Here is a 16979-nt window from a genome sequence, read left to right as displayed (position 1 = left end):
ATTAAATTTGAACCAGTAAAACTAACTACCAGTAGTTGCTGAACTTGTTTTGGAAATTGTGCATGTGTTCAAGTTCACCACTGCCTCGTTAATGCTAGTCCGCAGAAGCATGCATGCATTACTTCAGGTGTTACGTAAGTTGAGCATGCTCGATGGAAAAACAAACAGTTGCTTGCAGTGGTTTCTCTGTTGTAAAGGTAGAAGAAACAAACTCCTTGCACTGAGGGTACAGTCACTAGGCTCAGGGGACATTGCTCCAATGATTGATTCTGTGAAGCTGACTAACTGTAGTCCACTGTGTACAGCACACACATGTACATGTAGCAATCTCCTAGTATTGCAGTTCAAGTACCTTGCCGTCATTCCATGTTCAGGCCCAATCTGTACTATGACCACACCATTATTGGAATTCTTGCCGATCAAACTGTGTGCATGGGGCATTGGAGGCTCATCAGATGTAACCAGCGATACGACGATCCGCGCAGGGCCTTGATAGTTGCACAGTTGGACGGATGGATATGACTTCTTACCCTTCTCAGAAAACTGGCCTGGTAAACCTCCATGAGATGGACCTTCACAAGGGTAACGGAAACGAAATCCTCTCTGTAAGACAAAGTATCCAAAAGCTTACAAGTATTCAATGTGTTTCTTTTCCTATTTATTTACATTATTTTATTTACAGTACTAATGAGCCGATCAACTCGAAACTTCAACTCCCCCCCCCCCCCCCCCTCCCTCCTTCCCCGGCAAAGAAGGGGAATTTGAACATTTGAAAACACATGTTTCATAGCTGTTAGCAACTTCAGGCCCCGAAAAAAATTCATTTGGAACCTGACACTTCCGGTTCAATTTTCCCCATCTCATGGAGGCAAAGGTCAAATTCCCACTGCCCAAATGCCAAGGGTTTGCCCGGGATGGGGAAGGGGGGGGGGGGGGGGGGTGTTGAAGTTTCGATTTGATCAGCGCAAATGCCATGCATGATAAAAATTAATATTGTTAAAAGTACTGTAGAAAATGCGATGCAGTGCCATAACAATAACAGATTACTGAGAAGTAAATTGAAATTACCACAGATTTCTTTTAGGGGTGCGGGGATGGTGCAGTGGTGTGTGCACTGACCTCCCACCAATGTGGCCCGGGTTCGCTTCCCAGACTCGGCATCATATGTGGGTTGAGTTTGTTGGTTCTCTTCTCTGCTCCAAGAGGTTTTTCTCTGGTACTCCGGTTTTCCCCTCTCCTCAATGACCAACATTTGAGTTGATTTGCGTAATTATTTTCGTTGATTTCAGTTTACAGTGTTCCCAATTAGTGCTCCAGCGCTAGAAGACTAGACACTTAAATAAAGTTCCTCTCCTTTCGTTTTAAGCAGAAAACACAAAGTTACTGTGAGCCCATTGTCACAAAAAAAGAGAATAGCACTGGAATACAAATGAGAACAAAATGAATCCAAGTTCATTTACAGAATGATGTAGCAGGTGATAGGGCAGGATACTCTAGGATGTGCAACTCTTACAAAAACATGCACAGCTGCTACTTACAGTAAGTACCAGACGAACTGCACACTGATTTGTAAGGGCAAGAAAGAAAAAAAAAGACGAGCAAATTATCAGATCAGCCCTAAATTGACTGTTTCCATATAATTATAAAAATTATGTAAAACAAGGACCTTTACGTCAACCCTCTGTAAAACAACACCTTAGCATTAAATTAGCAAACCTTTTTTTTTTTACAATCACAACTGTCCCAGTGTTATGATTGTACACTGTACATGAAATGGAAAAAATGACTGACTCAGATACTACATGATGTATGTTTATTTACAATTCAATGACAAACTTTGAGGGCCTTACTTGCTTAGGTTCCTCCAAAATTTCCAAATAAGGACCTAAAAGATGAAAGAAAGTTTCAAACCCAGGCAGTCTTTATATCGTTTTCATTACTGGCAGGGAAATTCTTTTCCTGAGGTAGCCTCCAAACGTTACATCTGTATACATGTAGTTCCAATACCTTGAATTGAGCTTAATAATTTACAATAATGAGATTCACTTAACTGATGTATCTGCTTAAAAATCAATGTTAACTTTATTGTATGCTTTACTGTACGTCTTGATTTCATCACAGACAGAGAATTTCCAGATTTTACCCTCCAATGAAATTAAAAGAAATAGCTACATACATAATGTATGATGCCATTTACAACAAAACAAGAGGCTACGAGTAGTCTAGACTTTGCTCTAAGGTTTTTAGCCTTTTCCTTTTCTTCCAGTGTTTTTTTATGTTACAATATCTTGCTCAATATCCAGTTCAATTACGTAGTCCGAACTCCAAGTCAACATTCCATGACCCAACCATATAGGGTTAAACGCGATCGTAGAATACTTGTTCACTATAGCTATTTTATATGCCATTGATTCCAATAAAAACCAGTAAAGGCATGCTTTACATGTCAATTTCTACGATGATATATAAAAATACTGAATTTTTTTTTTCCCAACAACCCCAGGAGAAATTATATTAGGCCAGTGAGATGTGTTACCAAGTCATACGATAACCTTTCTGGCCAAGCACACAATCCTTCAACAAATACATGATTGTATTAACCCCTAGTTTATCATGTAGCCTTTCCTGGTCTAGTGGTATCGCAAGTGCCTCTGAATGAGGAGATACTGTACATGTACCAACCGAATCCTACTTGGAGTACTCACTCTGCAAAGGACTATCTAACAAGAGCAGTCCTATGATCAAAAATATCTTGCGCATGTGCAGGAAAATCGTGACCAAAAAAAAGAGAGTCAGCATTGAATCCTACACTTCGTTCATTCGAACAAAGTATGTCTAAATAGCATTGTGACTCCAGGATGGTATTTTTCCCAAGGTTTGGGCAGAAGAAATTAATGTTAAGTCCCTCTCCTTCCATTTCTATTCAATGCGAAAACACTCGAGAAATGGATAGAAAGTTGAAAAGTGAGTACGCTGGCTTGTGCTAAGGAAATTACTGAGACCAACAAATAGTTAAGAGCAGTTTATCAAGAAAAGAGGTTGCAAACAAATGTACATGCATGTTCTTTCCATAATCATACTGTAAATACAATAAATACCAGGTACTGTATTATATTTTCTGTACCTCCACATCAAAGAAAAAGATAATTCATTACTAAGTTACAGTACAACTCAAAAGTAAGTTATCACCCTCAGGAATGACGTGTGACACGCACCACAGGAATGAATTGAATGCGAATGCTCTCCCACAATCTTACATGTAACTGACCTTCTACTGTACATGTACAACCTGTGCGACAATACTGACCTTGATATTTTCCAGCTGGAACCTGCAGTGCAGAGATATCAGGAAGATAACCTGGACTTATGATATCCATCAAAAGACTATCTGTAAGGGTTTCATTAACCTGCCGCTCTGAGTTAGTTTCCATGGTTAATTCGTCCATGGTAGAATACAGCTCTACCTTTTAACCACTGAAATGTGAAGATACATAAATAAAAATATCTTCTTAATAAAGTAGTTAAGGGTTTCATTAACCTGCCGCTCTGAGTTAGTTTCCATGGTTAATTCGTCCATGGTAGAATACAGCTCTACCTTTTAACCACTGAAATGTGAAGATACATATATAAAAATATCTTCTTAATAAAGACGTTAATTAAATTAATTAATATTCAAGAATAAATTAAATCATATTATGATAACAACCTTGATCTAAAAAAACCGTGTCGGGGAATTTTGATTAATTGTCTGGTTGGTTTTTTTATAAGCTGTTAAACTTTACGTTTTTATAAAACACACATTATCTTTGCTTCAATACTTCTTACTTTCAAAGGAGGCAAAAAATAAAAATTCCCAAACAGTTTTTTGGCTACATTATTGGGCAACAGTCTTGCCAAATTTCAGCGAAAAAGGATGAAAACTCACTCTAAATGAACTGCACCTCATTCGATGAAATTTTAGTTTTGAGAAATAAAGCCATTTGTTGACAGCTTCTAATTAGAGATGATTTATTCATAGAATCATTATTTTTTCCTTTATACTGTAACTTTGTCTAGAAGAAACCTTTTTTCGCAGAACTTTTTGCAAGGGAACAAAGGAACTCAATGAGATGTAACTGGCAATCAAAAACTAAAATTTGGCAAATTATCAATTTTGGGGTATACTGATACTTTAAAGCTGTGTAAAATTGGCAGTCCCTTCAGGGTAATTCAAGCTACCCTTTCAGTACAACAAGCAAGCTAAAAATTAACCAACATACAGTAGTTCAAGGAACTATCTCATCCAAGCCACATGCTTAGCTTATTTACATGGTATAGCTTATTTCGAGCGAACTTGAACTCCATTAACTATAATAAAGTTGGTAAGATGTTGGTCTTATATTTTCAAGTTCTGTCTGAGGAGTTAGAGTGATCAATTTCATCTGCTTGAATCAAATTCACCTTCAGTAAGTTTAATTTGCAGATTTTGTTTTTGAGTTTGAAGAACACATGCAGGCATGTGAAAGTTTCTCTTTGTGCAGCGAAAATGTGTGACTGGCTCAAAGGTACATGTAGTAAAACATGCATGGCCAGATGGGTGTTGTACTCATTAACAAGAACTACATTGTACCACAAGCAGTGTCTTACTTTAACAAAAACTGAAACACTGAAACTTCTGGACAGAGGTTAAAGTGGTACTATGATCAAAAAATCATTTCCTTTTTTTCTTCAGATTTTGGAAGCGTGTTTGCTTAACACCTAACTGGCAAAATTTTGAGCTTTGAGTTTTATCCAAAGGCTGTTTATTTTGAGTGTAATTTTTGGATTTCACGGTCCGCCATTACTCACGTTCAAAACTGGCCGATTGGACCTCAGAGGGTTGGATCTAGAGAAAATGACGTCATTTACTCACTAGCTTAAAATTTCAGCGTGTAAACGCAATTTATTACATATGTAAAACACGGGTTTAAAAGTCTGAAAGCCTGAAACTCCCGTGCTGCATATTAATTTGGCCGCGTACACACGCATTGCATTCTTAAACTAGTGAGTCTTTGACGTCATTTTCTCCTCGACCCAGCTCTCTCAAGATTTTAAAGTTAGTAATGGCGGACCAATAAATAAGAAATTCCAGTTAAAATAAACAGGTGTCTTTTTAAAATCAGAACTTAAAACTAGGGTCAGTTAGTGTTTAGTTAACATAGTTTTGAAATCCAAAGAAAAAAAAGAATGGTTTTTTTGGTCGTAGTACCACTTTAAAAACTACTGAATGTCAATGTACATGTAAATGTTAATCACATTTTCTCACTAATTGTTTTGGCTGTAATTCTGCAAAATAATATTTCTTAAACAAATAATTTGTTTCATCATATTGTCTCTTAATTTTTTGCCAACAAATGCTCCAGATGACTCTCCATGTGGGCAAAATAGATGCCCATACAGTTGCAACTTAAATTGTCAAGATCGCAATGATCACATGGGGTCTACAAATATTGGGGTCAAGATTATGTGTAACTGGCGAACACCAAAGAATGTTAAATGTACATTGCAAGTAACACTGGAAAAGGTTTAAAAAGTTGTTACAGAGATGAAAATGATCAGTATTTTAAGAAAGGACAACTGACTTCTAGTTCTTGAAATCACTGTAGCAACAATTAAATTAAAGAAGTTGCACAAAATTATACCTGTGCTTGGGCTGTACATCTAAAATGTGTTGTTACAGTCAATTTTCATGTATTTTGTGCCATGATGAAGTTGCAAGACATCATCATGATCATCTGGTCTGGCAGGCTTGGCCAAAGAGCATGAAAAATTGCTTTGTAATAATTGAATGTGCACAAGAAAAGTTCATACCCGAGACATTAACATGTAGTTGTAGCTCTAGAATAAATTAAATTTGGTATTGCAAGCCTGCAGAGTGTGAAGAAACTGTAATTTGATCATGCTATGAATAGAAACCCTTGGGATATGATTTTAAACATCACTTGGTCACGTAAAGTTTTGTAATCATCTGTAGGGCATTGATTTCCCAGTGTTGTTGAAGTCTGTTCTCTGTGGTGTATCATGGTGATACATTTAATGTACATCAAGCCGGGTAAATAAAGATATGATGATGATGACGATCTGTGCATGTTCAACATTTACACTCACATAACATTTCACGAACTTGCAATCTTGATGCATAGCTCAATCGATAATTCCTATGTCCAGTTAAATGTTCAATTTCTTAGCTATGATAATGATTTAGGTTCAAGGGAAAGACAAATGTGATTGCTCCAATAAAAAGTACCCCAGTTTGTGTTGATTGCCTCTACAAGTAGGTGGAGGTGCAATTTCGGTCCATACATCCAATTTCTGTTCTATTTCATAGCTACATGTATGCAGTGGTTTGACCGTTATGTACAATAAACACTGACAGCAACAAAGAGCAAGGGCCATTTAACACAGAGAAGCCACTTTTGAAACTAAAGACAGATTCTTTCAAACCTAAGACTGTAATTCGTTCTGACAAATGACAGCAGTCGGTTAGTCTGCAAATAGTTGCACAAACCAGTGTCAAATGCTAGACAGGTTGCTCCAATACAGAGTAACCCAGTTTGCGTTGTCATGTACGTCACTAGTTAGTTTTCTTTTCAATACCCTAGAGAACAAGTAGAGGAGATGGGAACTTCCTGACATGACAAACGTTCACATAGCGACACAACGAGTTTTCCCAAGGGAATCTCTTAACTAGGGATCTAATTTTAATGCAATTATATTAAAGCCCTTTTGGAATAAAAAGAAAATAACTACATATTCTCACAAAAGGATCATGATCTTAATCTTGAAAAAATCTTCAATTATTTAAATAGAGGCGTGAAATAAAGAAAGAGAAATAAGGAGTTGAAAGTAAGGTAAGCTTACGTGCAAAAAGTAGTAAGCATATAACGCCTACGATTTTTTGTAAACAATGAGCTCCTTAGTATGTGTCGGAACCTAAAGCGGTTCAGCTCGAGAGAAACAAATTCATAATTGTAACTGAGGTGGAAGCTTTGTGAGTAAACCTAGGCCTTTCCTTATGAAGCAAAGGTCTAAATCTACGTTCCATCGTACGACACACTCTACTAGATCGCCCTTATGGGCTTAGATCTAACTTGACGCCTTGCATGCTCATACAAATTAACTCATACAAAAACTTACCGATTTCAATTTATAACCATGCAATCTGCTATCTCAGACTAGTTTGTGCTACGACGAAAACCTTTTTCTCTCCTTTCTTGTCTCTTAATTATGATTTGACTATTAACAAGACTCGAAAGCGAAAAGTGTCCACACGCTTTATGGAGTCCATTCCTCGAAATCAAGGGACTCCCCCGTCCAGGTTTTCATCTTCGGATTGGACGAAAACTCGCATGTGACCATAATGATCACGACTTAGGATGATGTAGTCTCTAAAAATAAAAACCATAAATGGTATCCACAGGAAACCATAGGAAACTGAGGACGGGAATTTTCCCTTGTACGGAAAATTGTCATGCTAATATTTTCATTTAGAGATCAATTCAATCGATGATTGTCTGTTTTTATGGCCGGGTTAGAACTGAGGAATAGCAAGGTAGGAACATCAATGTTCCTCAAAAATCCCCCGTAAACTCACCGACAAATCGAAAAGTGAAAAAAAAATCGCTAAGGGAGCAGGTTTTAAATAGCAAAATATAAAACAATGCATTGTTCAGTTCAGATGATTAACCCAAGGCGAAAATATAGCATTTCATTTTATAGGAATTTTACTTGCCTTGTCCCAGTTTAATTTTTTTTCTTTTCTTCTCCGGAGTCCGGACTCGGAGCAGCAAGTGGCAAAACAAAAATTACGATTGCGATGGAATACAATAAAGTACACAGTCTTTTTTTTTGTTTTGTTTTGTTTTTTGCTGTTGAGAGTAGGCGAGTAGAAAGGGAGCAAGAGAAATTTAGGCAAAGGCAGTTTTTAAAGAAGTTTCCATGTTTCTCTTTTTTCGAAGAGATGGATAGTCGGCTTGGGCGAGGGATTAGGCTAGTACATGCTGGAGACAATGCACGACACTGATCTATTTAATATGCTTCCAGAGTTTTCAAGTTAATGTGGTACATATCCTTGCAGTGATACCTGCTACATCGTGTTCTGCAGAACTATCATTCAGTGTGTTGCGCAAAACTTACCTCCGCAGCAGCATGAGCAACAACGCAGTAACATCGCACTAGTACTTATTAACACTGAAAGGCCACATGCCAACTCAGGCTGTAGTCAATTTAAATTGTCATTGGACAATCTGAAACACAATTTTATGCTTCCTAATTTTGTTGCTCTCGAATCATATGTGAAGGCCTTTCAGTATAAAATATTGTCCTTTATCCTGTATACTAAAATAAGTTTTATAGTAAACGATTTATGTAGTTTTAAGACATTATACCATTTTCTTTAGTTGTGCCCTTATTCAAAGTCCTTTTGGTCTGAATTCGAATTATATTGGTATTTGTTAACCGTTCACGCGATCCAACTAACTCTTCAAGATGTTGTGGTAATAAGCACCTCGCCATAAAGCCCTTCTTACATTCTCATTAACTATTTTATCATTATTGGCAAACTACACTTGTGGGACTGCAGAAGAAACAGTTAAGTTCCAAATATTCAAGGATTTAAGGTCAAGATGAAAATTAAGTATGAAGAAGAACGCTACATATATTTTAAGGGTAAAGATCAGGGGCACCCAACGAGAACATAGCTCAAAACCACTTAAACAGAGCAATTTTAAACGTATTTTAGTATTTAAACGGTAGATATAGGCATATTTTTATCCCCTAAATTAAAAATTTTTCATCTGTTCGGATTTCCTAGCTGAAAGTCTGGTGATCCGAAAGTTATAGGGTTCAAAACTTTTCGAAATTTTTAGCCAGAAAAAGGGCTCCCGAAAATTCTAGGTGACCTTTTTAGGGTAAAAATCCGTTAAAAATGGGCAATTATACCATTTTTCAGATGTTCGAAAATCCTAGGAGAGGCAGGCAAGCAAAAAATTTTACAACAAATGTTCCGAAAATTCTAGATCTCAAATCGTCTTCCGAACAGATATTTTCCGAAAATTGACGTTGGGTGCCCCTGTAAAGATAATGGCATGTTCGACAAGAAATGGGGTAATTTAGATAATATACTTTCCGTTTGAATCATATTCCAGCAGGGGCACCCAACGAAAATACAGTTCAAAACCTCTAAACATAGCATACTTAAACGAATTTTGGTATCTAAACGGTAGATATAGGCATATTTTTATCCCCCAAAAATTTTTCATCTGTTCGGATTTCCTAGCTGAAAGTCTAGTGATCCGAAAATTATAGGGATCAAAATTTACCTTTTCATACATTTCAGCCAGAAAAAAGGCTCCCGAAAATTCTAGGCGACCTTTTTAGGGTAAAAATCCGTTAAAAATGGGCAATTATACCATTTTATAGACGTTTGAAAATGCTAGGACAGGCAGGCAAGCAAGAACTTTTACAAAAAGAAGTTCCGAAAATTCTAGATGTCAAATCGTCTTCCGAACAGATATTTTCCGAAAATTGACGTTGGGTGCCCCTGTTCCAGGACTACAAATTATTTTGGTCAGTTGTCTTTTAACAGGTATGTAGAAGTAGTAGGTATTATATTGTAAATAGCATGTATTGTTACTATTGTAATGTACTGGAATTATTGTAGGAAATTTGTAGTAGTGTAAACACTGTGTTGCGTATTAATAAATTAAAAATATATATTTTACATTAAAAAAAAACATCGCACTTATTAACATTGAAAGAGCTCATGCCAACTCTGGCTGTGGGTCTTCTTCTTCTTCTTCTTCGTCTTCTTCTTCTTCTTCTTCTTCTTCTTCTTCTTCTTCTTCTTCTTCTTCTTCTCAGTCTCCTACTTCTTCTTCTTCTCCTTCTTCTTACCGTGCAGCCCACCCCCTTCTCATAAATAAGAAGATTCTTGTGAGCGTGCAGTATAAGAAATAAGCAGTGCAGGTGTTAACATGAAATAAATGTGCAAGCGCAAAATCAAACACTGTCAATGCCTGTGAGAGTTAATAATTATGGAAAATTTGGTCAGCATCTATCACGAGGGTAGACCCACAACCGGCTCTTGAAGGTTTCTGGACTTGGGGCCAGCACAACAGAATCTGGTAGTTCATTCCAATCGCGAATCGTCCTCGGAAAAAAGACCTTTGATGGTATGTAGTAAGAGAAAAGGGGGACTTTAGAGCTATTACAATTAATTTGCCTGGAAGAGCTAGTCGTTGTGAGCAAAAGTTCTTTTGTGCCCAGGTCCACCACACCCTTTTGAATCTTGTAAAACATACACAGCCGCAGCACCTTTCCTCTCACCTGAAGTGACACCCATCCAAGTTGCTGTAACATGTCACTGACGTACACTATTTTTATTATGATGTCTATTCAGGGCGAAGCGAGCAGCCCTACGTTGAACCATTTCCAGCTTCTCGATGTTCGTCTGCCAAGGTCTTAAGGAACGGGCGAACTAATTCTTAATTTCTTCTAAGAGCAAACCTAGGGTTTTATTGGCCTTATCAGAGGTATGATTCAGTAGAGGTATGATTATTGATTAGTCAACAATGATATGGATCGTATCATTGATATCTTCGGTCGACGAAATGGCAGAGACAGCTATTTCTTTTAACTTGATGAGTTTCATGATGAGCTCATATGATAAATTCATATGTAAGAATAATTTTCATTTTTTATGTAGGCTAATGTTAGTGCATCACATGACCCTCGTTTCTTTGCGACTGTTCCATTTTTGGGAAAATGGTTCACCGCAACCCCTGGCAAAAAAATTTCCCGTACGCTTATAAAGCGATGTCAGCTAACACGGCCAGCAGCATGTACGTCGCCCCGGTAAAGCCATGCCGACCGTTAGCCAGTGACTTTCCCATTCAGACAGTCAGATCGTCAGTATGTCAGTCACTCTTTTGTTTCGTCTGAATACAGCAGGTCAGGCACTTCATCTGAGTAAATCACTGTGTCAAACTCCTGTATACCAGGAGGAGGAGGATCAGTCGTCAAAAGTAGGAGGGCTTTCAGTGTTAGATCTATGAAAGAGTTGAGTTTGCCAGCATCTCTCAGTAAAATGAGTGCTAGCGTCTGTAGTTTGTCTGCGGTATTACCCATTACACGTGACGACTGATTCCACATGAAACCGAATGGTTTCGCCGGACCTTCGTTTTCAGTCGTCCTCGCGGGAAAACGAGTCAATAGTTGATCGGGGATCATGATTGTTTTACGTATCACCAGAAAAGCACGTAATTAGTTGATAAAAGATAACAAGAAAAGGGACTTTATTTACGTGTCAAACCTAATAACAGTAACAAACTACTGATTGGGGACACTGTACAAGATCCTACCAAAGGAACTTTCTAAGAATATTAAACGCAATTAAGTGCTACATAAATCACAACCACTACAACTACCATCAGTTAACAGTCTCGACAGATCAAATATTTAAGAATTTTGAACTTGAATTCTGGTAGAGACTCAAAATTTGTAATTTTTTTTGTGAGTTTAGAGCATAGTTTAGGACTCAGGTATTTGATGGAACGCGAAGTTTCACTGTCAAGTCTAAGACATGTGCGACCTATTTCTAGCAATGTGGTAGGTGTAAGGGTTAGCCTTACTTTTTTGGTGATGAGTGTAAATGTAACAGTTTATCTTCGCATGAGGACCCGAGTCTAGGAGGGTATTAACACGAGACCGGGAAGAACTCAAATCGGCATGAGTTCGTGTAGGAAGGCCTCCATATATTTCTTCCTATGCGTTTACATGAGACCGGCCTGGCAATGAACTCAAACCGGTCTGACTTCGTCTCGGTTGCTGAACCAAGACGAGAAATTCTCGTACCGGCCTGGGTTATAATTATAATAATAATTATAATAATAATAATAATTTTATTCATAGACTATTTACAGATTCAAAAATATGAATATTAAAATATATACCCTATGTACATTCTTCTTGTATACGAAAGAGAATTGTCGAAAAACGATTATCTAAAGACACTAATAATAACAATTATAAAAAGCCCCAAATAATAATAATAATAATAATAATAATAATAATAATAATAATAATAATAATAATAATAATTACCGGCCAGTGGAACACAGAAGAGATGCTGGTTGGTTAAATGACCTAAAGGGAAAGACCCCGGTAAAACAATAAGATTATCTGACCATTGATATTGAAAAGCTACGAGCAATTGTAAGGAAGATCCCAAACTGGAAGGATCCCGGCCCCGATAATGTACAAGGATTATGGTTGAAGAGCATGAAGAAACTACATGAACGAATGGCGTTGCAGCTGCAAGAATGCCTTGATGGCAGTGGCATTTCCGAATGGATGACAAAGGGACGAACTGTTCTGCTGATCAAAGACAAGGCGAAAGGGAATGCTGTGGGAAACTACAGGCCAATAACATGTTTACCAATAATGTGGAAAATACTAACAGGGATCATAGCAGAGAATTTGTACCAACATCTCCACCAGAGCTCATTGTTACCAGATGAGCAGAAAGGTTGCCGAAAGGAAAGCAGAGGAACAAAGGACCAACTGGTTATAGATAGAGCAATACTTTGTGACTGCAAGCAGAGGAAAACCAACTTAATTAGCAATTGCTTGGATCGATTATAAGAAGGCTTATGATTCTGTCCCCCATTCCTGGATATTGGAAACACTTGATCTTGTAGGGGCTGCAGATAACATCAAACGGCTAATGAGGGAAAGCATGGAGTCCTGGAAAACACAACTAACGGCATGTGGTAAGGTCCTTGGTGAAGTGTCCATCAGGAGAGGAATATTCCGGGGGAATTCCTTATCCCCTTTGTTATTTGTAATTGCAATGCTACCCGTCAGCAGTGTACTGAACGAATCAGCAGCAGGCTACCAACTTAGTAAGAGAGAGGGCAAGATAACCCATTTACTGTTTATGGACGACTTAAAATTATATGGAAGAAATGAGAAGGAAATTAACTCACTTGTACATACTGTACAGGTGTTCAGCAATGACATTGGTATGGATTTTGGAATCGAGAAGTGCGCAATGAAGGTAATGAAAAGAGGCAAGCTGGATAAGTCAGAGGGTATAAGATTGCCTGATGGAAGAATTATCCGTAGTATTGAAGAGGATGTTGAAGGTTATAAATATCTGGGGATGTTGGAGGCCGATGACATTATGCATGACGAAGTGAAGAGAAGTATGAAGAAGGAGTATATTAGGAGAGTGAAGAAAACTTTGTCCTCAAAGCTAAATGCTGGTAATGTTATAAAGGCTATTAACAGCTGCGCTGTATCTCTACTTCGGTACAGTGGGGGGATTGTAAATTGAACAAAGAGTGAGCTTGATGAATTGGATCGTAAGACCCGGAAACTATAGACCATCCATGGCGCTCTTCATCCCAGGTCCAACGTAAACCGTCTGTTCTTACCAAGAAGAGAAGGTGAGCGTGGACTAATTAGTGTTGAAGACGCCATAAATACTGAAGAAAGAAATATCAATGTCTACATCAGCCAGAGCCAGGAACGTTTGTTGAAAGCTGCATGGGAGAGGAAGAATTTCGATAAAATTGAAACACCAAAGGAGTACAAGGAAAGGATAAAGAGGAAAAGAATTGAGGACTGGTCTGGAAAGCAGCTGCATGGGCAGTTCAAGAGAGAGACAGAAGAGCTATCTGGTGTTTCCTGGAATTGGATAAGAACTGGTGAACTGAAGAAGGAGACAGAAGGGCTTATTTTTGCCGCGCAAGACCAGGCACTAAGAACAAACGCCGTAAAAGCCAGAATCGAAAACCAAAATGTATCATCCAAATGCAGAATGTGTGGTAGTCACGATGAAACTGTGCAGCATATTTTGTGTAGTTGCCCCAAGCTTGCGCAGACAGAATATAAAAAGAGACATGATATTGTTGGACGGGTCATACATTGGGAGTTGTGCAAGGAATATAGAGTTGAGTGCAGTGACAAATGGTATGAGCATTCCCCCAAAAGTATAGAAGAGAATGAGGAACTAAAACTGTTTTGGGACTTTACCATCCAAACAGACCGTGAAATCCATCACAGGAGGCCAGACATTGTAATTCAGAAAAAGAAGGCAAAGGAAACAATCATTGTGGACATAGCTGTTCCCGGAGATAGCAACGTACGGCAAAAAGAAACTGAAAAGTGTGAAAAGTACCAAGACCTGGCAAGAGAGATTAAAATCATCTGGAAATCATGCAAGGACAAAAGTGGTGCCAGTGGTAGTAGGTGCATTGGGTTCAGTGTCAAAGAAGCTGGCAGGCCACTTGGAGCAACTAGGAATTAAGGACCGAACAAGAACGATGCAAAAGTTGGCACTCCTCGGATAGGCACGTATCCTCAGAAAAGTGCTGGAAGTCTGAGGTCTCGGGATGAGACTTGACTGGATATTTCTCCCCAGGGAAAAACCCTCTGCTCAATTCTACATCATCATCATCATAATAATAATAATAATAATAATAATAATAATAATAATAATAATATTTATAGCATTTATACAGGATAACCATTTCAGTTATACAACTGGTATATCAATATGGTATCATAATAGAAAATAGAAATAATAAAAATAAGAAATATGCACTAACATTTACCCTTCTCATGTAAATAACAACAAATCTCAGACCGGGTCGAGAAGTGTAAAGCCTGTATGGTCTTGGGTCAGCCATACATTTATTAGACAAAACATATTATGTCGTCCCGAACTCCAGGCACCAAGCATTTAGTCCCGGTGTCATGTAAACGGCTGCAAAACATTTCATACCGGTACAAGTTCATAACGGTCTGAGTTCGTCCTGGTCTCATGTAAATACTTCCTAGGTGACACTTTGTGACGCAAATTGTTTGTGTCACGCAAGTGACACTGAAATTGGGGACAAAAACAAGGGGACACTTTGTGACCCGTGTTCTGTGCATTTCAGGATGATTCTCGCCGTCCTCTTTCGATTAAGCTTGTTTTAAGCTTGTTTTAAAAGGGGCTATATCACGTAAAACGATGTATAATTTTATGACACCCTAAATACTCGAAAAGTAGAATGAAACATTGCAATAATCTCTTAAAACTGTTGAACAACATAAAAGAAACAAGCAAAGGAAAGAGACTCATGGATGGACACAAATGGATGCATTTGTCGGCCCGACGTTTTTCAAGTTTAAGGGAAATCGCCTGGATTAAAGGTCGTTTTTTCTCAGCATTATCTTGTTTGTGATGTAACGATAATTGCATTCGAGGTACGAGAACGCCACTCCTAATCAGTGTTGGGTTTCCTGTGCAATATTGGGTGTCCTGTGCAATTAATAAGCGTGGCTTTTTTGTGTCGCCACACATTTGCCTGGCTTTGAGGCGCTTGCTTACGTTCTGCCTCACTTCGACGCGCTAACCCACAATGGTCATTCGTGAGTCCTCGGCGTTTATCTTTCAAACGTTTGCTGAGGTCTGATATTCTGTTTTCGCAAAGTTTTCATCTTTTTCATCTTTTCATCTTTTCATCAGTTTTGCTGAATCTTCGTAAAGCGTACATATCAGTTTAATTCTTATGCTTAACACAGGAACTTTTAGTTATTGTCAAAAATCTTTCTGTATTCATGAGAAATTATCCTTTTAAATTTCAGAAAATCGATCGGTCCGCGAATATTTTACGAATTTTTTTCAATGGTCTCTCAAACGTTCAAGTTGATGTTATGCATAATCGGGAAAGACGTGGAAGAGCGCTTGCCACGTGAAAATCAAAAATCCTAAGAAGTGGTCATGGACATCGGAAGCGGTGGAGATATTCCTGAAGTACATTACAGTATTCAAAACCAAGTGCGAGTTTAACGGCGTGGACTTCGAGGCCGATCTATCCACAATGTATACAGAAATACACATACACCGATGCATGGCGGTGGATTTTCCCGAAGAGTTTTGCCCTGAAATTGTTCAGGAGCCGGGAAATGAACTTTAGGATATAAACAACAAGGAATATGAATAATACCGAAAAGAGCTGGTTATTTCCCTCGGCGCCAAATTCAATAATCGCGATAGCCCTATGGACAAGACTTTCGGCACGTAAAGGGGGGCTATCGGTCACCCTTTCTCCATGTAAACAGGCCCTAAAACAAAATGTTCTATTAATTTGCCCGACGCAATCTAGCCTATGTCTCCTCAAATTACAAGAACTTGGAAAGAATCATACGATATCGACAATCACTAACTAGCCCACAACACTAGCCTTCACAACTTTCACAACCTTCACAACCATCACTAGCCAGCTTCACAACCTTTTCTCTGTACGCAACCCTTACGTTCAAATATGCAAAAACAGGAGCCCATTAGTAGGTGGCTCCATATGCAGTAGATCTTTGAGTCAACCTTTGCCCGTATCTTTCTATTTTTAGAACGAACCCTTGAGCAGGAGACTCGCATTTACATAAGTTTACATTAATTTGCACGATTTAAATTCAGTTTTACTGCTTCATTTGTCTTCGTTAGACAATGACTTTACTCTGATTGGCCTTTTAAAACAGTGTGTGCAGAGCAGAGGAACTCGTGGTGTTCTAAAAATAGAAAGATACCGGCAAAGGTTTAATCATAAGGGCATGTATGAGAGAGGCAAGCTCCTACTCATGGGCTCCTGGCAAAAAATATTTATCTATCAAACGAACCATCCATCCTTCCCCCTCAACTGCTACCTGTACGGCTACAAACACATCGAACACACTCTCCTAAGCTCCGATTACCCCTAGTTTTATCATTAAAAGAATTCCACATTACCATTTCCGCGTTTTAAACTCGGTATCGTCTCGGCTAAAGATTTCCCTTAGACACACTAAAATAACGTGACATAGCCCATTTAATTAAGGCTTGTGGAGAAGCGCAAAAAACATGATACAATCTCGCATTTTAATGATAACGTAGACTGATTAATTTTTCATGAAACTTGGGGAATGGCGATCAC

General features: G+C 38.3%; 2 protein-coding genes across 2 annotated transcripts in view; one reads left to right on the top strand and one right to left on the bottom strand.

Annotated features, from left to right (window-relative positions):
- LOC138002686 (nuclear factor NF-kappa-B p105 subunit-like) overlaps positions 1 to 7317 on the bottom strand; it is a 32379-nt gene extending 25062 nt beyond the window's left edge. The window contains exons 1-4 of the mRNA XM_068848687.1: positions 7156 to 7317; positions 3308 to 3474; positions 1851 to 1885; positions 353 to 603 (exon numbers count right to left, since the gene is read on the bottom strand). Coding sequence (XP_068704788.1) covers positions 353 to 603; positions 1851 to 1885; positions 3308 to 3446 — 425 coding nt within the window. The 5' untranslated portion in view covers positions 3447 to 3474; positions 7156 to 7317. The remainder of the gene's footprint in view (positions 1 to 352; positions 604 to 1850; positions 1886 to 3307; positions 3475 to 7155) is intronic.
- Positions 7318 to 12754: 5437 nt separating this feature from the next.
- On the top strand, positions 12755 to 14329 carry LOC137971649 (uncharacterized). Its single transcript, XM_068818443.1, has 2 exons — positions 12755 to 13329; positions 13429 to 14329. The coding sequence occupies exons 1-2, from the start codon at positions 12755 to 12757 to the stop codon at positions 14327 to 14329; spliced, it is 1476 nt and encodes a 491-aa protein (XP_068674544.1).
- Positions 14330 to 16979: the final 2650 nt, after the last annotated feature.

The sequence above is a fragment of the Montipora foliosa genome, chromosome 1, assembly GCF_036669935.1.
Source record: "Montipora foliosa isolate CH-2021 chromosome 1, ASM3666993v2, whole genome shotgun sequence".
Taxonomy (NCBI): domain Eukaryota; kingdom Metazoa; phylum Cnidaria; class Anthozoa; order Scleractinia; family Acroporidae; genus Montipora; species Montipora foliosa.
Note: the sequence above shows the minus strand (reverse complement) of the source record. Positions and strands in the feature narration are given on the sequence as shown.

Bases quoted from the DNA above. Each gene is read 5' to 3' on its own strand.
- LOC137971649 (XM_068818443.1), top strand. From the start codon at position 12,755: ATGGAGTCCTGGAAAACACAACTAACGGCATGTGGTAAGGTCCTTGGT. The intron at 13,330-13,428 runs GTACAGTGGGGG...TCTTCATCCCAG, and splicing joins TGCGCTGTATCTCTACTTCG to GTCCAACGTAAACCGTCTGT.